The sequence below is a fragment of the Sinohyriopsis cumingii genome, chromosome 1, assembly GCF_028554795.1.
Source record: "Sinohyriopsis cumingii isolate HCF-2022 chromosome 1, ASM2855479v2, whole genome shotgun sequence".
In the NCBI taxonomy this organism is placed as follows: Eukaryota; Metazoa; Mollusca; class Bivalvia; order Unionida; family Unionidae; genus Sinohyriopsis; species Sinohyriopsis cumingii.
Window position 1 is genome coordinate 78,491,327 of NC_142961.1, and position 21,726 is coordinate 78,513,052.

The 21,726-nt window shown below is 36.2% G+C and overlaps 1 protein-coding gene across 1 annotated transcript in view; it reads left to right on the plus strand.

The window, feature by feature from the left end:
• LOC149807177 (mRNA export factor-like) overlaps positions 1–11,505 on the plus strand; it is a 29,334-nt gene extending 17,829 nt beyond the window's left edge. The window contains exons 8-11 of the mRNA XM_089963147.1: positions 86–193; positions 2,675–2,854; positions 3,401–3,595; positions 10,362–11,505. Coding sequence (XP_089819273.1) covers positions 86–193; positions 2,675–2,854; positions 3,401–3,595; positions 10,362–10,454 — 576 coding nt within the window. The 3' untranslated portion in view covers positions 10,455–11,505. The remainder of the gene's footprint in view (positions 1–85; positions 194–2,674; positions 2,855–3,400; positions 3,596–10,361) is intronic.
• Positions 11,506–21,726: the final 10,221 nt, after the last annotated feature.

The following is a 21,726-nucleotide window of genomic DNA, read 5'->3' on the forward strand; positions in this document are numbered from 1 at the left end:
ATAATTGCACTCTCTGATAAATGGAGAAAATAAAGAAATCAATCAGTGATTCAATGAGGAAGCACAATTTTGCTTATGTTTTCAGCTTTATCCTATGGCAGTGGTTGGGACAGCCAGTAGAGCGCTTCTTATCTACCAGCTCGAAAACCAGCCCTCTGAGTTTAGGAAGTTTGAGTCTCCACTCAAGTACCAGGTAACTACAAAAACTGTACTCAAGTTTAGTTAATCAGGTGTGATTATACATGTTTGCACTGTCAATGTTTTTTTTTCTAAATGTTGGTTCATGTTAAAGTTTTGTTTTTCTGCCAATACCTCCAGCTGTTAGCTTATTATGTTGATATCCATATAATTATGATATCCTCTTGGACCTTGTAAATTGTGCATTTTGGAGCTTCTTAGATTTGAACATTTTGCGTTTCTACAGAAAATTGTCATTTGCAATTTCAAATTTTGTGTCTGTCTTTTTTTTGCATTCTGGATTTCATATATACATCTGCATATTTCAGTTTTCACATAAAGAAAAGAAAATTTAGAAAAATATTAAAAAAGCAATATTTTTATAAAAGGACAATATTAGAAACACCTATGAAATTGTCTTTTGTAAATTAGTCTCACTTGAACCTTCTGAAATACTTTATATATTTTCTTGACAATATTGTGCACACTCATTTGGCAAAAGTTACCAGTGAAAGTTTGAAATGTAACATTGTGCATAAAATGTCACAAACTAGTTAGGAAGTGTTTCAGTGAATTTTATTACCAGTTCTTGTGGAGTTCCTGGTTCTATAAATCACACATTTAAAGACCCAACAAACAATTCACCATTTACCTGTCAGTATCATGCGGGGATAAAATAATCCTGATTTTTGGGGTTGTTTCCACACCTACCACCCGATTTCATAATATCTCCTGATTTTTGCAGAAAACTCCTGATTATAACATTGTGTCTGTCGATTTTCATTTCTTCTATAAAAAAATCCTAAAAGCCGTGTTCTATTTTATCACCTGCAAATATTGTTGTGATGAAATAATTATAATCATGTTACAAAGAATTTTTTCTTCAGTAAAAAGAATGTTAAGTTTAAGCTGTATTCACATCAGTTTATGACTTTTTAAAACCCTACAACAATACTAAAATTGGTAAATAAACCACATTGAAAAATAAACCGCAAAAATAAAATTGTCAGCAATTAGTTTCAGTCCCAAGAATAATCACTGTGAATGCTGTAGCATCTCCATTCCCACCAAAGAAACTTACGCAAGCGAACTTCTAGCATCACTGTGCTGTACTGCATACACAAATGTTAATTAGCATCACTGTACTGTACTGTATACACAAATGTTAATTAGCATCATTGTACTGTACTATATACACAGATGTTAATTAGCATCACTGTACAGTATACACAGATGTTAATTAGCATGACTGTACTGTACAGTATAGACAAATGTTAATTAGCATCACTGTACTGTAATTAGCATCACTGTACTGTACTGTATACACAAATGTTAATTAGCATCATTGTACTGTACTATATACACAGATGTTAATTAGCATCACTGTACAGTATACACAGATGTTAATTAGCATGACTGTACTGTACAGTATAGACAAATGTTAATTAGCATCACTGTACTGTAATTAGCATCACTGTACTGTACTGTATACACAAATGTTAATTAGCATCATTGTACTGTACTATATACACAGATGTTAATTAGCATCACTGTACAGTATACACAGATGTTAATTAGCATGACTGTACTGTACAGTATAGACAAATGTTAATTAGCATCACTGTACTGTAATTAGCATCACTGTACTGTACTGTATACACAAATGTTAATTAGCATCACTGTACTGTACTGTATACACAAATGTTAATTAGCATCACTGTAGTGTACTATATACACAAATGTTAATTAGCATCACTACTGTACTGTACTGTATACACAAATGTTAATTAGCATCATTAAATTAAAAAAAGTAATGAAGAAACATACCACACAGCTTATGTGCCCTCAGAAAGCTAATTCAGAATAAATGTTTTTTAGTGAACAATGTTAAATGCCTTTTGAGTTGAGAATTAGGAAATAACATGGGATATAAAACATGGGAAAAATAGTTGCCACATGTATGGTAGCTTGAGACTGTATTCACAACAATGGGGGTTGGTTTTTTTTGCCAGTCAACAGCTGGTGCTTACATAACACACTGTAGAACATAATTTCTTTGAATTATGCCAGAGGGCCATTAGTTCACAAGATTATTGCAGTGATATGGATTAACTGTTTATTAGTCACACTGGCTTTCTTTCTTGTTTACTTAAGACTAACCTTTAGCTATTTGTGCAGTTTGGCCACAGCTGACCGGAATATGAAATAAGGCACATGACATGGAGAAACAGCTCATCCTTTGTGAATTTCACTCGTATTGGACCCAAAATCCGTTAACATTTAATGAAAACAAGGCTTTAAACTGCAGCAAAAAACCTCTGATTTTAGGTAGAAATCTACGTATTTTGTTACGCAACCTCCCTACATGGCTTTTGAAAAGTTAACAGGTATGCCATATGTTGAAGACAATAGAACATTTTCCCCAATCCCCTAATAATTGAGAAAAATTTATATGCAACAAAATGAATTCATTGTACATTTTGTGTCACCTTTTCAGCATCGATGTGTAAGCGTCTTTATGGACAGGAAAACGAATTCTCCCACTGGTTTTGCACTGGGAAGTATTGAAGGAAGAGTTGCCATTCACTATGTGAACCCACAGAACCCTAAAGATAACTTCACATTCAAGTGTCACAGGTCCAATGGCACCTCGGGAGGGATGCAGGATATCTATGCTGTGAGTTAAACTGAAGTTTTGTCTCATCAGGTTTGAAAATTTATAATTTCTTGCCTATCACCAGATCATACATTTTTTTCCCCTCTAAAAATGACAGCAGTTTGAAGAACAGTAAGGACTTAATTACATTTATTTCAGGTGGTAGGGTTGTGGGGGGGGGGACATGATTTCAGTCTCCATAAAATGTTGATTTGGACTGCTTAGCAAAGAATAGTTAGCAAAGTCTCTGTTATCCCTAAGTGGTTTTTGACCTTTGCCTTTATCTCAATATCCCTACTTTTGCAATAGCCCAGAAATAAAGGCCCACTTCAACAGCTTCCATTAATATATCAGTAAATTGATGTACAATATTTGGCCACAAGAAAATTCCCACTTTTAAAATTACAGGAATATTTTTAGGAGTAATATTCCAGAATTAATCAGAAGTACCAGTTTTAGCCACTCGTTTTTTTTGTATAGATGGGTTGGTAGAATATTAGGTTCATCAGGGAGGTTTGGAGTGGTAGATGTCACTATTTAACAGTGTTTGATCCTTTGCACTTCCAGGTGAATGACATTGCATTCCATCCCGTACATGGGACTCTTGCTACTGTAGGATCAGATGGTCGATTCAGTTTCTGGGACAAAGATGCCAGGACCAAATTAAAAACATCTGAGCAGTTTGATCAACCCCTTACTGCATGCGACTTCAATGCACAGGGAAACATTTTTGCCTATGCTTCAAGTTATGACTGGTCAAAGGTAGTATATTTGAGAAGGGGGGGGTCAAGGGTAGAATACGGATAGTACAGACCTGCCAACCCTCACAATTGTGGCATGAATTTCATGACTCTCAATAGTGATTCATGCCGAATGCAAAAACAATCACTAATTTCCCAATTTTCAGTCAGCTTAAATCAGCAATAACATGACTTTTATCCCGTTAAGTGCTAGTCACAATATCAGCAGTGGTCACTGATGCCAATAACAGTCCTGTACTGCTAGTAGCGATAATAGCAGAACTATTATCCAGTTGTTACAGTTTGCCCTGTATCAAGAATTTAAAAGTATTTAATCTATATTCAGAAGAGAAGTTTTATAAATACTTGTGAAGAAAACTGTTGCTAAATGAGATTTTCTTTCACGAGGAAATTGCTTTGATTCTTCTGTTTTGAAGATAACACTGTAATGTCTTCCATGTGTAGCTGACACATGAAATTGGTAATAAGATGTTTTCAAATCATTCATGTTGTACAAAACAAAGGGAGTTAAATGGAGTCACCATTAAATGGTCCAACCAGCACATAGTCTGTTTGAAAGTATTGTTGTTATCCTCTCATCAATGAGATATGCATATAAATATATGATAACTAAATGTCTATCTGTAGTCTGCATAGGGCCAGAATGTCAATATATATGAAAGGGCACCACCTACCTTCTAAAGATGGAAAGACCATCAAGTTCATATGTGTATCAATATGTATCGTATCACAGGCTGTGTGTCATGAATTACATCGATATGCGGCACAGATGTCTCATTTCATTCCTACAGTTTACCTGTCATACATGTACTTTATAATAATATTATATATTACATGTATGATAGGTAAATTGTAAACAACAATAAGATCCCCTGTAGGCCTGTGGCAGAGATGTTAGAAAGCACACTGCTAGCAAAAAGCAAATAGATCTTGGAAAAATTGAGAGTACCAGCCAGTGTTTCCCTTTATGCACATTAGTGCATGAGAAATATACGTTGAAAAAAATTGACATGTTTTGTTGCCTTGCGTTTCTTTTTATGCAAATGATTTGCGTAATGCAATCAGGATTTATTTGGTATCCAATGCCTAGAATGAGGGATGGCATCGTGTATAATTTGAGCATAGGCATTGTTATGATGGAGTAGCTTCCCCATATCTCACGAGGTCTCACATGATTTCCATCGAGCTCAGCAAGATGTCCAGATGTTTAACCTCAGTGCTTGTTTGACTAGAAAGTGATCTCCAGATGAAAAGGGCATGCAGTCAGAATCACTGGCCAAGAAAGTGAAAGAAGCTGAACACAACAGAGTAACTGTGAATCTAATTTTAATGAAAAATGGAGAAAATAAGTCCCTTGACTGGAATACGGCACATCCATTGGGATTACTGGTGTGACTTGTGATTGCGAAGACTGCAAAAGTGAAAAATCCTTTCTTGACAGGGTTTAAGAATTTTAAAAAATCTGCTTTTTGTTTGCCACAAGATATCTGGAGAATACATTATCAGCCAAGGCATTCTTTCACAAAAAGAAATCAGTAAGCTTGCAGATACAGATATGTTATTAGAATTACAAAGTCGGAGGGGGGGTCAATGCAGATTTTGTTGGTTTACAACTTTTCTGCAATTATTATTATTTTCATGTGCAGTGCATGCTTGGCCATTTAACAGCATCGTCATCAGCAAGGTGCAGAGCCTGCAGTTCACTGGGGAATTTTGTCAGTGGACAGTTGTTCACATATGTGTGACATGGTCTGAAGAGCTCTGCAGCAACAGGAAGAGTCATTGGCCTGGCTTCATCAAACAAGGTTGACTGCACAACAACCCTGTTGTCTCCAAAAGCGGTTCAGTGTGGTCCACAGATAATGTGGAAGGTGAAGCCAGGAGGGTAGACAGATGGCTTAGCTACGAGGGAGTGGTTTGCAACAACTGTTGAAGACCACACGACACTCCATGCTGAAAATAACTGTCATATCCTCTGGCAATGAACCTAGCCAGATTGGGCATCTAGAAGTCAAGCGGACTGCTGGATGTGAGGTGATGTCCATTTACAGTGGAAGTTTCTCACTAGCATAGACCATAGACAACACTTTTGCTGCAATAAGAGAAAATTTAAAAGTATGTGTAACTTACTAAAAAGAAGATGAATCACTAGCGTCTTTGATTTCTGGATAACTGTGTTCTAGCATGAAGTACAGTAAAACCTGTGATAGTATACTTTTTATGACAGGAAGTAAATTAACTGTCATTTGGTTAAAGAGATTTATTTGAGTTTTTAAATTGGCTTATATGTAATGTGTTGGTCTATAATAATATTGCCACAGAAAGATTATAAGGAGACTTCAAAGTATGACTTTAAACTCGAAGGAAAATGAACTAATACAATTATTCTTTGAGATCAGCAACATTGACAGTGAAAGAGTATTTTTTATCATGAGGAAAAATAAGACAGTCTTTAGGGCCTCCTTAGGTGCTGAAAATTTGCACCATGATCAATCACAGGTAAGAAGCCTGAACAGTTGTGAAAACAAATTTACCATAGCCTGGACCGTTTCAGTGGCGTGATGGTTAGAGCATCTGCCGATGGTTAGAGCATCTGCCTCAGATGCATGAGGTCGTGGGTTCAAACCCTGGCTGAGTCATATCAAAGACTTATAAAAATGGTACTAACTGCTGCCTTGCTAGATGCTCAGCATTAAGGGGTTAGTGTTAGGACTGGTCGGCCTGGTGTCAGGATAATTTTACTGGGCAGGACATCATGCTACATGTCTGCAGCATGATGGTCCAATGCTAGACATCACTATAACTGCCACACTGTAGACATCGTAGTTATATGACTGAAAATTATTTAAGGTACGTTAAAAATCCAAATCACACGCACACTTTACCATAACCTAGTTGAGAAAATTCACGTCTGCAACAGCATCATATCATGACAGATAGCTTGAAGTTTGTAGATAAGTAAATTTGGCTGTACATTTAATTAGTGTAAATAATGTGTTTTCATTTTATTTTGGGATTTTTTTATAATGCAGCACTGACCATCAAAGCGGATAGGTCTAGTGTCTTGGTATAATTTTTCACTAATTGTGTTCAGAATTCACTAATTTTATCCCTCTTTTCACTAACTGAGTGTCTGGAGGGTTGGCAGCTCTGATAGTATATTTGAGAGAGGGTCAAGGTTAGTATATGGATAGTATATTTTAGAGAGGGTCAAAAGTAGTATATTGATAGTTTGTTTGAGAGGGGGTGAAGGGTAGTATATTGGTAGTATATTTGAGTGTGAGTCAGTGGTAGTACAATGCAACCTCGCTATAATGCGAATTCAGATATAACACGGTTGTGGCATGGCTCCCGAAATTTCGTATAGTCATTCGCACATGAAAAAATATTTTTTGTTGAAAGTACATGAAATAGTGAATAACAAATTTATTATCATTATGGGGGAGAGATCGCATATGAATTCGAAATTAATATGATCGTGTTGTGCGGTTCCTGAAATTTTAAATACGTGTATATTTCTTGTACCGGGAGAAAAAAATTTTAAGTACGAGAAATAGTGTGTAAAAAGTTTATTATCATTTTAAAACGTTTATTATCATTTTGGGGAAGAGTTCGCATATGAATTTTAATATAATACGTTCGTGGCGTAGCTTCTAAAATTTAACAATATCACCAGGTTCTTGAAGTGTTATGCCAAAATAAACATCAGACATGTTACCAGTAAATAATGTCCGCTTTATTAGCTGGAAATTGAAATGGTATGAAATTGTACATGCGTAAAGCTTTAAAATGTTTTTTTTTTATAAAAGTGACTTTTGACCATTGCAGGCCTACAGCACTTAGTTCTTGGGTTTTACATGTGTATGGGGTCTACCTATGAACGCGTTATTAATTTCCTATTTTTTTATAAAACTATTTTACCGTTATGGTAATGCAAGTTCACAAATGCAGTTCGTTCTCTGCACTTTGCGCAAAAGAAAAATTTCATTTTGGGGAAGAGCTTGTGTATGAATTCGAGTATAATACGATCATGGCGTGGTTCCTGAAATTTTAAATACATGTACGTGTATTTTTCTCGTACCCGGAGAATATACTTTTTAAAAGTAAGAGGAATAGTGTAAAACATTTATTATCATTTTGGGGAAGAGTTTGAGTATGAATTTGAATATAATATGATTGTGGCTTGGCTTCTGAAATTTAATAATTTCACCAGGTTCTTGAAGTATTATGCCAAAATAAACATTATTGGAAATGTTACTTGTTACTGATCCATGATTAAAGCCTGTAAGTCATCTTTGTGATTGACTTCAGTTAATTCTGTATACCATCGTTGCTCAAACAATAGCCAACATGTATTTCTTTAAGTGCATACACAACGAAGCAGCAGACAATGCGGTGGTTGAATAAAGATTATCACAATTTAATAAACATCAAAAAATGAAAGCCACCAACATGTTTACTGGGCCTGGCAGTTTTATAAGACACAATCAGTTGACCAGTAAATAATGTCCGCTTTATTGGCTGGAAATTGAAAGGGTATGAAATTGTACATGCATTCAGCTTTACATTTTTTTTAAAGTGACTCGTGACCATTGCAGGCCTACTGCACTTAGTTCTTGGGTTTTACATGGGTATGGTGTTTGTTTATGAACTTGTTATTAATTTCCTCTTTTTTATAAAAATATTTTACCGTTATGGAAAAGCAAGTTCACAGACGCAAATCGTTCTCTACACTTTGCGCCATGATTAGTAAAGTAGTTTTCATGTTTCTTTTGATAGTTACAAAATCTGAAGTAAAAGTTATATGCACGCTGAAAGCATGTGTTGATTTGTAATTATTCTTGTTGTAGTTGTTCAAATGAATAGGCATACAATCGTTAATTATTGGAAATTTGCAATAGGTAAATGTACATGGAAATGCATATGAGAAAATTTTAGCAGTATGAAATTTGTACAGACACCGTTCATAGACCCTGAAACGTAATGAACTGTACACGTGCTTCGTCTTTCTTAACCTAATTTTGCTGTTAATTTTTTCCATTGAACTCAGACACATAATGATGTGTGACAAAATTATTGAATAGTTTAAATATGTATGCAATTTTTGCAGTGGAATTACATATTTTTTGGATTAATTTCAAGCCCCAACGGTATGATATCAGATGGCAAGTAAACGATGTTGATACTCTGTTCATGCTATATATTAGACATTGAATTCAGATACAATGATTAGGGGAAAAAATATTGAATATTGTAAATCTGTGTGCAATTTTTCAATGGAATTACATTCATTATACATGAACTGAATGCCATGATGGCACGATAGTAAACGGTGTTGATACCCTTTTCATCATATACCATAGACATGAATACACGTATATGTGCCAATGAGTTGTTCTCTCAAAAAGTAAAATACTATAAAACCCCACATTAACGCAACACTGATATTAACGTGATCCAATTTTGTGGACCCCAATTATCGCATTAAAGCGGGGATCCACTGTATGTGGAAAGTATATTTAAAAGATGTCAGAGGTGGTATATAGTATATTTGAGAGAGGGTCAAGAGTAGTGTATGGATAATATATTTTAGAAGGAGTCAAGTTTTACAAGGAAAAACTAAGCCATAATGAAATATGCAATGATTTTACTGTATCAAAATTCATTTGCTCTTTAGGAGGGCTCCATGTGGCTGGTTGATCTAAGGCACTTGCCTTTACAGATCACTGGCACATTTCACCTCTATGTTAGTTCTAGTCTCAGCTTGTCCAGCTTGTGTAAGAGAGAAAGATTGCCAGTAGCTTCTCATTGGGGGTGGGGGTCCTTCCCAAGTTCTTCCTCCACCAGATATACAGACTGCCATTTATATCCTGCCATATGCATGGTGTTAAATGCCACAAAATGAAACCAGGGTCTTGGTCCTAAGATAGAACTATTCCTTAAATTCTAGGAAAATTATGTAATTCATCCTTCATATGCATGCAATAATATATGTCAGGTAGGTGGATACAGTAGATAGGTTTAAGTGTACAAATGGATGATGAAGTAGTCACATTACTAAATAATTTGACATGTATTTGAGATTTTCATTTAGTCTTATTTTTACTGCTTTATGAATTTGTTGTTAATTATGTACAGTATATACACATATATAAGTTGGATCCAACTGCTGACAGCAGAAACTCAGAAATGCCACAATATAATGTGCCAGATCTCAATATATGTAGCTGGTTAGGATTAATCTGATCTGCCAGCACATTTGCAATTCCAGATCAGGTCTGTATTTGTTTGCAGTTGGCCCAGACTAAAATAGTGCCCACTAGGGATGCACAATTGAGAGTCAGAAATCCCCTTGGTGTCAAAACTGGTGTCAAATTAACCTTTGGGGATCACTGATGCACAAGTGAGGGTAAAGGGAAATGATGCTTATATATATAGTCATATTCCCTTGCTTTTTATATGGTCATGAGGGTTTTGATCCCCATAGTCATATCCCATTTATTTTTTTCCAGGGTCATGAGGGTTTTGATCCCCATAGTCATATCCCATTTATTTTTTTCCAGGGTCATGAGGGTTTTGATCCCCATAGTCATATCCCATTTATTTTTTTCCAGGGTCATGAGGGTTTTGATCCCCATAGTCATATCCCATTTATTTTTTTCCAGGGTCATGAGGGTTTTGATCCCCATAGTCATATCCCATTTCTTTTATTCCAGGGTCATGAAGGTTTTGATCCCCATAGTCATATCCCATTTATTTTTTTCCAGGGTCATGAGGGCTTTGATCCCCAGAAGATGAAGCCACATATCTTCTTGAGGTCCTGTTTTGATGAATTGAAACCCAGCAGTAAGAAATCCTAACCAGAAGCTTGAATCAGAGACCATTTCCAGGACCCTTTGGGTCACAGAGAGACCATTTCCAGGACCCTTTGGGTCAGTCAGTAGTGTACAGATGTTCAAAATATGACAATGCCTTATGTGAGATTTTCCACTGTCTGTCAAAATTAATTAGGAAAGGAAAGAGTGGAACTTGAACATCAGTATCTGGAATCAAAACAAAACATATTGGTTTCACATAATCCGAAAAGATGCTCCAGCACTGTTGAAGGTTTCTCTTTTGTGATTATATCTCTGTATTATGGATCTTGTCAACAAATATAGCTAGTTAATGATAATGTCTTGGATGAGTTTGAAATAGCGTAGAGAAATGCCCTGTGGAATTAGACTAATTTTACCATGATTTTCTTTTGTAACAAAGATTGTTTTGACCTTTAAACAGTTTCTAAGCGAGGAAATTAAAATTCTTCCTATCAAAATTCAGTTGCTTTTAGCAGTGTTTATCCTTTATGTTAGAATATCTTTAAAGCAAAAGAAATCTCTTGGTGTGTTACAATGACACACCTCAGCCCGTTCTGGTCTGTGGAAAGTGACTTATACATCATGTCAGCTTTTTTATACTGGAGACAGCTGCAAGCATTCACAGCTGGTTTGCCATTAATACCACTGTCTGTGTTGGAAATTTGCCTAAATTGTTTCATTTTCCAAAGCGAGAATGTGAATAGACAAGTATGTCTTTTTTCTGTATGTTGTTTTCTTCATTTGCGTTGAGTATGTGTGTTTCATAACTTTTCAGACGGACAGTATAGAGTATTTATATACGTCTTTAACATAAAAGTTTACAGTTAAAAATGTGCTCAAGAACAGTGCATGGAGCTTTTTTGGGATGACTAAAAGCATCTGAAAGTGTTTTGACGGGAATAATCTTTTTCATGAATTTTGTACATTGTGAATTTTAGTTTTAGCAGAAATAAGTGGAAATAAAGGAGTATGTCAGGCAGTTTCAGTAGGATGTCTAGATTATGGTATTTTCAGCAAAGAAAGGCAAATGCATGTAATAAATTTGAGGATCATGTGTAAGTCGTCTGATTTCTTTTTTAATATATGCATGCCATAAGGTGGAGAGTATTATGTTACAATGTTGTCCATTCTTTTGCATCTCCACTCAGTTTACTCGAGTTCTCCACCATCTGCAGTTAATAAACTTTGCGAATGGCTTGCACTTACGGTAAGGAAAACAAAACCTATTGATATATTAGAGTCAGAAGGTCAAGGTCATTGGCTGAAAGAAGAAACATGGTTTCTGCACAGTAATGTTAGTTTCAAATCAAAGACCTGAACCAAACTGTGTGGTTAGTTTTGTCATTGTGTTTTGCGAATAATTTTTGTTCTAGAGTAAGTTCCTTAACCAAATCATATGGATGCTTGCACTTAGAGTGATAAAGGAACCTTTGTTTTCTGGGGTCTAGTGGTCAGAGTCGCTGTCATTTGTAGGCCTAATAAGATAATGGTTTCTGCACAGTAAGTTTAATTCAAGGTCCAGGTCCATGCAGGTAAGTAATCTCCAGAGTCCAACATGGCCCACTACTGCCTACACAGAAGACTATTAATAATGGGGTGTGTATAATGTGCTCTTCATGGTACTTTTGTTATAGCATTATAATAATTCTTGTAAACTGAACCTTAGTACCAAAAATAGAGAAGATTCACCACTCGATGATGATTCTAACACATATGCAGATGTAACATCAAAGTCATGTGAACTTGATCCAATTCCAACATCACTGCTGCTTGAGTGCTTAGATCCAGTATTGCCTTCAATAACTGATGCCATTAATACCTCTCTCTCATCTGGGGAATTCTCATCATTTTTCAAAACAGCCATTGTAAAGCCTCTGCTGAAGAAACCAACACTTGACCATAATGATATAAAGAACTACCACCTAGTTTAATCTCCCGTTCATATAAAAAATCTTAGGAAAGGTTGTTCTATCGCAACTTGTATCTCATCTGAATTCAAAGTCTTTTTAGAAATGTACAATCTGCATATCGCCCTTGGCACACTACTGAAACTACTCTTCTAATATTTGTTAATGACATTCTCTCTGCTTTGGATAGTGGAAAGATTACAGTCCGGTGACCCTCCTTGATTTGTCTGCAGCATTTGACACAATAGACCATGATATATTACTTCACCGTCTCCAGCATGTATTTGGCATTCATGATACAGCCTTACTATGGTTCAAGTCCTACTTGGTCAGCAGGACACAAATTGTGTCTGCAAATGGAATACACTCGAGGGGTCTGTTCTTGGACATGTTCTTTTCATTTTATACACTCGGCCGCTCTCAAGTGTCATAGATCATCTTCCAGTGTCTCACCAGTTGTATGCTGACGACACCCAAATATACAAATCTAGCCACCCAACTGAAGTTGAGGCTACCATCCAAGGTGTAGAGAGGTGCATTTCTGATGTGAAATCATGGATGACATGTAACAAGCTGCAGATGAATGATGATAAAACTGAGGCCATTCTGATCACAACACAAAGACTTTCTCATTCACATCCTTTACCTCAAACAATAAATATCAGCAATGCCAACATTAAATTCACACAATCAGTACGAAACCTAGGTATTACTCTGTACAGTACTCTCACATTGCATCAGCATGTCATGAACATATGCAAGGCTGCATATCTTGAGCTGAGACGCATCAGCTCAGTTCTCAAATATCTTTCAGTTGATGCCACTAAAACACCTGTGTGTTCATTAGTACTTTCAAGACTGGACTATTGTAACTCAATTCTGTCTGGTTCATCTCAATATCTACTCCAGAAACTTCAGAAAGTTCAAAACACAGCTGCTCATATCATACTTAGAGTACCACGATCAGAGCACACCTCCCTGCTGCTCTGTACCCTACACTGGCTATCCATTCGGTCCAGAATCAAACACAAAATTTGTTCTCTGTACTACGTTTCACTGAAACTGACTCCAGTCCAACATACCTATCCAACCTCACCCATGTGTACACACCAGCAAGATACTTAAGCTCCTCTTCTGACAATCGTATACTCATTATTCCGACTATGAAAACAAAGTCATATGGACAACGTTCTTTTGCATACCAGAGCCCAACAACTTGGAATGAATTGCCCACTGAACTTAGACACAGTGATCCCATTCAAGAGTGCTCTTAAAACTCACTTATTTCAACTGCAAGAAAAAACTTAAAGACCTAATAATGTTTCCTACCTTAAATATTTTCAGCATGTTTTTTGTTTTCTAATTTCATGGTGGTTTTTTTTTATGTTATAGGTGTTGTCTAATGTTGTAAAGCACTTAGAGCTTCTAAAGATTAGGCGCTATACAAAGACATCATTATTATTATTATTATTATTATTAATATTAACAGGGCCCCGAGTGGCCGATTGGTCTAAAGTGCTTTCCGTTACGGATCACTGCCATCTCACCTCTGTCAGTGTGGGTTCGAGTCTCGGATTCAGCCTATGTGGGTATGTGAGAAAGCCTGCCAGTAGCTTCTCGTGGGTCGGTGGTTCTTTCGGGGGTTTTCCCGGGTTCTTCCTCCACCATTAATACTGGCCGCCATGTATAGCCTATTGTGTGCTGAAAAATGGCGTTAAACCCTACAACAACAACAACATTAATATTAACACACTTTTCACATTGGTGATAATTTTCCCAGTGCAATGTAGAAAACATATAACATTGAGAATATAAATTTGTGTAATGTGTATACTCATTAATTGAGTCTGACCACAAAAAAACAAAGATGCTGCCTTGTCGCAGGATTGAGATTTTTTGCAACAAAAATCACCAGTAATGCAACTTCTCAAAACCAGTAGGGGAAAGAGACATAAATTATTTGTGGTTCCCGCAATTTTTTTACCAGATACACGTTTTTTTGAGTGTGTGTGCTTCCTTTAAAGCAAAAAAATATTCAATATTAGGGTTAGTCATGGTGGTCCATTTTGCCGGTGATCTCAATAAAGAAAAACTAAAGTAGATTTAGTGTTTGAATACAAGCATCTGGTTTGATTGAGGTCTACTGCTGGTTTTTGCAGAAACTATCATGGGGTTTTAATGTTACCATGAGGGATATAACAAACTTGAATTGACCATTGATCTGCCATAACAGAAATTAATAGAGCGTAACAAGCAGCAATTTTTATGATAGTCAGAACTGAAGAGAAATTATTTTTTTTATGGTAAGATTGTTGGCAGTGGTCCATACTATAGAGCAAGAAGTTGTCATGTTCTGACACAGACTGAAGAGGTATGACAAAGTCGATGACATGGAAATGGTTAGCACCTTGTCCATGGAGCACATGGAAAAGGAACTGGAGGCTGAGAAAGAGAAAATAGGAACCAAAATGCCAAGACAAGAAGTTGAGTATCTATGACTGGCTGAGGAAAGAACCAAAAGGATGGATGCTAATATGTCTTCTGTAGAGATTATAACAAAGATAATCCATTTACTAATGAAAATGCTTCCATAGGTTAAGGGCTATTGGTAGACTGAACAGGGTGATGGGTATAGTATAGCCAAATATGATGAATAGTATGTAATAAGGGGGGGTAACCCAAATGCATACGATAATGTACGTACACAGGAAACGGGGAGGGGGTTAAACCACGATAAAAATTTGTCTAATAGGTAACCTGTTCAACTGGGTTCAGTCAGCGTTCGGAATTTAGTGGACACTAGACAAACTTTTTAAAGTAATGCAGCTTATTTCTTTGATGCAGCCAAACATTCAACATCGGTGGACTGTTTTATTAAACACGTTAATATTATTAATCCTTGATCGTTTCTGCGTGGATTAAATATAGACCATTCTATAGAATAGTGTACAATACCATGTAATGGAGGCTGCCACATTGGTCTTCATCCAGTTATCAGGGTCCCTTGACTGTGTCATATTACATGCATCCTTGAAACCTGGTGGCTGTCCAACTTTTCTGAATTGAAAGTACATTTGTGGGCAGTACTGATAATAGCAAAGAGAATTCTGAAACATTCCCGAAGTACATACTGTAAAATGACCTGATTGCTTGTTTGCATATTACTTTCCTTTCATTTCTTCTTTCAATGCACATAGTTCTCTAAACATTAATCGGTAAAAGTTTATGTCTTCGAGTATCGTCAGTCTTTCATTCTTAATACATGTCAAAAGATAATGAAAGTATTTGCTATTAGCTAATTATCCTAAATAAACTTGATAGGTATGCATAAATGGGATATGTATTGAATTTGCTTGAAACTAAGAACTAATTTAGTTGTGTCATGCATTTCTATTAGTGTGTGAGAAGGCACTAACTTCAAAGTGATTCATATTATGAAAATGACATACTTTAGCAAATTACAAACTGATCAGGTAAGATATACAAGACTGCATACTTTACAGGATGGTACTTCATGCAGTTCTATTGATTGTCATGATTGTTTTTTATCCCGATTGTTAAACTTGGTATAGTGCAACTTGTGTAATGATGATGAATATGACATTTATGCACATATGTTATATCCATGTGCTTTATGTACATTGGATTCTATGGTGTGATGTGATTTGGATTTTTAACGTAGCTTTAACAATTTTTCAGTCATATTGCTACGATGTCTGCAATGTTTCAGTTTATAGTAATGTCTAGCACTGGCACATCAAGTCGTAAATATATACTGTATATTAGTATAAGCCTTAATCTAATTAGCTTTGTAATATCACTTAACAGTAAAAGTAATCAGATATTCCACACTGGATTAGAACTGATACACACCAGCAGCTGGTTTATGTTATATATTCACTAGGGTAGGGCATTTCAGGGCAGTCTGTACTCCCCTTCCTAACTACTGACATTTTGTATTTAATAAATAGTATAGAATACCTTCTTCAATAAATAACATTATGTGTGTGTGCGCAAATCCTACACACCACAAATGCAAATCCTACACACCACACATGCAAATCCTGCACATCACAAGTTGCTTGCCATGCTTTATTTACTGGTGTACATGATACCATCTTTGGCATCTGTCAGCATGACATTGTAGAAGCAGCACCTGGATGTTTATGTAGAGAAACCTGCTTTTGGATGGGTTCTAAACTGCTGCCCCGAGAACTAAGGAAACCATTATCAGACTCAGTTTTTAAATGAACTTAGGATGGATCCTGCTAGTAAATGTGTTTCTATAAATGTATAACAATAAGCTTGGAAAACAAAGGTGAGACAGAAAAGGACTAGAAGAAAGTAAACAAAGAAATTAATCAGGCCAAGAAATTTTTTTTTGATGATACTGTAGCTCAGATGAAAATTTTGAGTCAAACACAACAACAGCCACGAGTTCTCTAGCTTCAGGACTAAAAATGGTCATTATTTCTTAAAGAAGAGGTTACTGATCATGGCCTAACTGAAATGGACACACTCATTCCACATTTTTGATAGGACAGGAAAATTGGTAATGTAACCAGAAAAGCTCATGTCAATGGTGCTGCAACCTTGGCTGAATACAGCTTTGCAAAACAAATGATCCTACAACAGAGACATTTGAGGGTATTAACGAGTTGTAGAAAATTATTATAGAGCATCATGAAGTCCATTTCCTTAATTTGTTTAAATTGCAGTGGTTCTCCCATTACAAACAATAGATTGTGAGAGGGGATTTAGTAAACAAAGTGAAATTCACACTGCTCTGAGGAACAGATTAACATTAGAAACAATGAATAAACTGATGACTTCAGAAACTGAGGGGGGCATATAAACTATTTTCGATTTTTAGTCTTTGAAGTGGAGTGATGAGAAGCAGAGAAAATTATGTATGCAGATAACTTGTTCATCTTTTGTCAAAGAAGTGATATAAAGTCATTAAACGCTTGTCTTATTTATGCATATGCCTTATAATAATGATGTCACCCTTCATATACTATTTGGCATTGTACCACCACCCCCACCATTACAGGTGTGGGGAATCTCCCTTCTTAAGAAAATTCCTGGCATCTCTGCAAAGAACATACACTCTGATCTGCTGTCGCATAATGCACCAGCAGATCAGTGCCTGTGTTGTTTGGTTTACTAATTACATTTTACAAACTATACTGATCAAGATCTGCTGGTACATTATGCAATGGCAGATCTGTATCTTTCCAGTTCGCATCTGGACTCTATTTTATTTGCCAGTAGATCTCCTACCTTACATCGCAATGTACAAAAGACTATTTCTTCCTTTTAACTGTTGATTGTTGAAATAATATCTGATATTCTTCACTGATAACAAGATTTTCAAATTGGCTGCAGTGGTACTCGTACTGGATGTCAGGTTGGAACCATTTTCATGTAGGATAAAGTAGACATCATTAAAAGTCTTTTGGTACAAATCCCTTATCATAATGATCATCTATTCAGAGGGAGTAGTGACAGCCATTTAAAGACAGTCTTAATAGCAGCCATATAATATGTACGATTGGCACCATGTTCATTAATAATTTGATGATGTCCCATGTCAAAATTATCATCCATTTAGGAAGAGTAATGATTTTTAAGACAGTCTTGGCAACCATATTGGATGTATGACTGGCACCATTTTCATTTAAATACCAACTAAGTATCCGAAATTAGAAGAAACCAGACAGCATAAGAAGTCTTTCAGGGAAAACCACATGTTGATATAACCATCCATTCAAGAGGAGTAGCAATAACAAGATGGCCACTGAGGCAAGACCAAGCAGCACATTTCATTTTGGACCAACAAGACCATGGGATGAATGTGTGTGTCAAGTTTAAGTCGAAGTAGTTTAAGAGGAGTAATGATAACAAAGTTGTGCAGTTGGACATATGTTTGATGGGCAACAGACCATCTATGACCAGTAGACCTAAGAATTGGCATTTTGTCTTTTGATTCATCCCAAGGACTTCACAGACAGTTTCAGTCTCTTTCACACAAAGGGAGGAATTTCAATCCACAAAGTTGATGGCAGCACAAAATAGTTAACCTTGACAAATATTGACTCTCCAAAATAGGTGAAACAAAGGCATCTAATGGCATTGTATATCATGGAATTATGTGTATATGTATATTGTGCAGTACTTTAAATTTGTGGGTTTCCAATTTTTGTAGTTTTCGTTGGTGAGCCAGACCACAATTTTTAAGTATGATAAGTACACTGTATATGCATAATAAGGAACACTGAACTGATTTATTACATTTTAATTTGGGACCCAGAGTGGCTTAAAGTGCTCACCGTTACGGATCACTGTTGTCTCACCTCTGTCTGTGTGGGTTCAAGTCTCAGACTCGGCTAACATGGGTACGTGAGAAAGCTTGGCAGTAGCTTCTCATGGGTTGATGTTCCTTCCCAGGGTTCTCCCTCCACCAGTTATACTGTCTGCCATGTATAGCCTATCTTGTGCTGAAAAATGGCGTTAAACCCATCAACAAATACAGCAATTTAATTTTTGCAACTACAACAATTTAATTTGAATACAAAATTTCATGAACAGGAAATCTCGTGTAAGATTGTAATGACTACTTGATGTATATAATAGTATTAAAAGCAGATTTATGCACTGTGCCCCTCTTTATTTTCCAAAGCAGATAATATTCCCAAGTATGAATACATGTACGTGATTGCTGAATAATTGCTGACTCAGCAGATTAGTCCCACTTTCTCACAGTCCATTTCAATCAGGTCTCCAAGGTGCTAGTTTAGGATAACTTTGTCATGTGCGCAGATAAACCATCATGCATGTATTGTCTTTAGGGTATACATTTTCATGTTGATAAGCCATCAGGCATGTATTGTCTTTAGGGTATACATTTTCATGTTGAGCAAGACCTGATGTGAATGTACATTTCCACTGTCCTCCAGTTCATTTAACTGATCAGTCACAATGACCTGTATTGAATACCACTCATGAAGGTGTATTCACCAGAAATTTACAGATTAAATTTTGTACCACAAGGTTGATGTCACCCAGCAACAAGGGTTTTCCATGCAGTGTTGTTGTCAAGCATGTCAGGTTTACAGTTATTGGCTTTGTTCAAGCACCTAATCCCTAATTGTTGTGAAATTTATGCTTGGATACTTGATTTTTTTTTAAAACAACAGAGAACCTAATTACTTTAGACTACAATAGCTGTATTTAACATTCTAGCTCCAACAAGTGTGGCTTTTATTTTCAGCTCTCCGCATTTATGCCAGATGTTATAAATAAATAACACAAGTACTGAACTTAATTACTGCAGGGGCCCCAAGTGGCTGAGTGGTCTAAAGTGCTCTCCGTTACAGATCACTGCCATCTCACCTCTGTCTGTGTGGGTTCGAGTCTAGGATTCGGCTAATGTGTGTATGTGAGAAAGCTTGCCAGTAGCTTCTCGTGGGTCGGTGGTTCTTCCCAGGGTTTTCCCGGGTTCTTCCTCCACTATTAATACTGGCCACCATGCATAGCCTATCGTGTGCTGAAAAATGGCATTAAACCCCACAACAACAACAACAATAATTACTGCAGTAACTGTTTGCTTGCTTAACGAAATCAGTGTTAGTATACCGTAATTTTTTTGTAGATATATTTGCAAAATTAGGCATATATATATATATATATATATATATATATATATATATATCGTTGTTGACCTGTGCATTGATGGTAACTTGGTGACCTTGGAAAAGAGATGATGGTCATCTCAATGCGAGGTGCCAAGGTCCTGTACCAAAGGGTCAGCATGTTCGCAAGGTTTGTGACAGATTTTTCAGCAGGTTGGGATGACTGACAAACATGTAATCAATCCTGAGATATTCATCGTAAGTGGTCGATAGGGCTTATTCATGGTCATCATGGCAGCATCATATTGACGGAATTTAACATTTGTCACATCTATTGATAAACTATTTATCTACTGTTGAACTAGTACATTTACTCATATTTGTTGATGATCTCCACTATTACCCATTCAAGTATATTCCTGTATTTGTGAACAATACTTTGTCATTAAAATTGCATCTCATTTCTTCATGCTTTAATCAGTCGAACAACTTTATATCTGTTTTATAAAGATGATAATTCTTTATCAGCCTGATGGAAACAGTGCAATTTTGACTGAGTCAAGAGATATCAAGATGATAATTCTTTATCAGCCTGATGGGAACAGTGCAATTTCAACTTAGACAAAAGATATCAAGATGATAATTCTTTATCAGCCTGATGGGAACAGTACAATTTTGACTCAGTCAAGAGATATCAAGATGATAATTCTTTATCAGCCTGATGGGAACAGTACAATTTAGACTGTAAAAAGATATCAAGATGATAATTTTTTATCAGCCTGATGGGAACAGTACAATTTTGACTCAGTCAAGAGATATCAAGATGATAATTCTTTATCAGCCTGATGGAAACAGTGCAATTTTGACTGAGTCAAGAGATATCAAGATGATATTTCTTTATCAGCCTGATGGGAACAGTGCAATTTTGACTCAGTCAAGAGATATCAAGATGATAATTCTTTATCAGCCTGATGGAAACAGTGCAATTTTGACTCAGTCAAGAGATATCAAGATGATAATTCTTTATCAGCCTGATGGGAACAGTACAATTTTGACTGAGTCAAGAGATATCAAGATGATATTTCTTTATCAGCCTGATGGAAACAGTGCAATTTTGACTCAGTCAAGAGATATCAAGATGATAATTCTTTATCAGCCTGATGGAAACAGTGCAATTTTGACTCAGTCAAGAAATATCAAGATGATAATTCTTTATCAGCCTGATGGGAACAGTACAATTTTGACTGAGTCAAGAGATATCAAGATGATATTTCTTTATCAGCCTGATGGGAACAGTGCAATTTTGACTCAGTCAAGAGATATCAAGATGATAATTCTGTATCAGCCTGATGGGAACAGTACAATTTCAACTCAGTCAAAAGCAAATACAACAGGATCATATCAATTAACATGTCACATTCCATGCATTGATACACATGCCAGTTTAGGAGTTGTAAGGGTCTTCTATAATACATGTGGTGAGAAAAAATCCAAAGGTGTGGTGACCATTGTTCTGTGCATTTTGCAGGTAAGAAATATCTATAATTTTAGCGCAGGACCTAAGCTGATCAACAAATCAGTTATTCCATCTTATCATGGGTGAATGTTAAATTGTACATTAGATAAAAGTGCAGGGCTCCAGGTGGCAGAGTGGTCTAAAGTGCTTGCCTTTACAGATCACTGCCATCTCACCTTTGTCAACATGGGTTTGAGTCTCTGGCTCAGCTAGTGTGG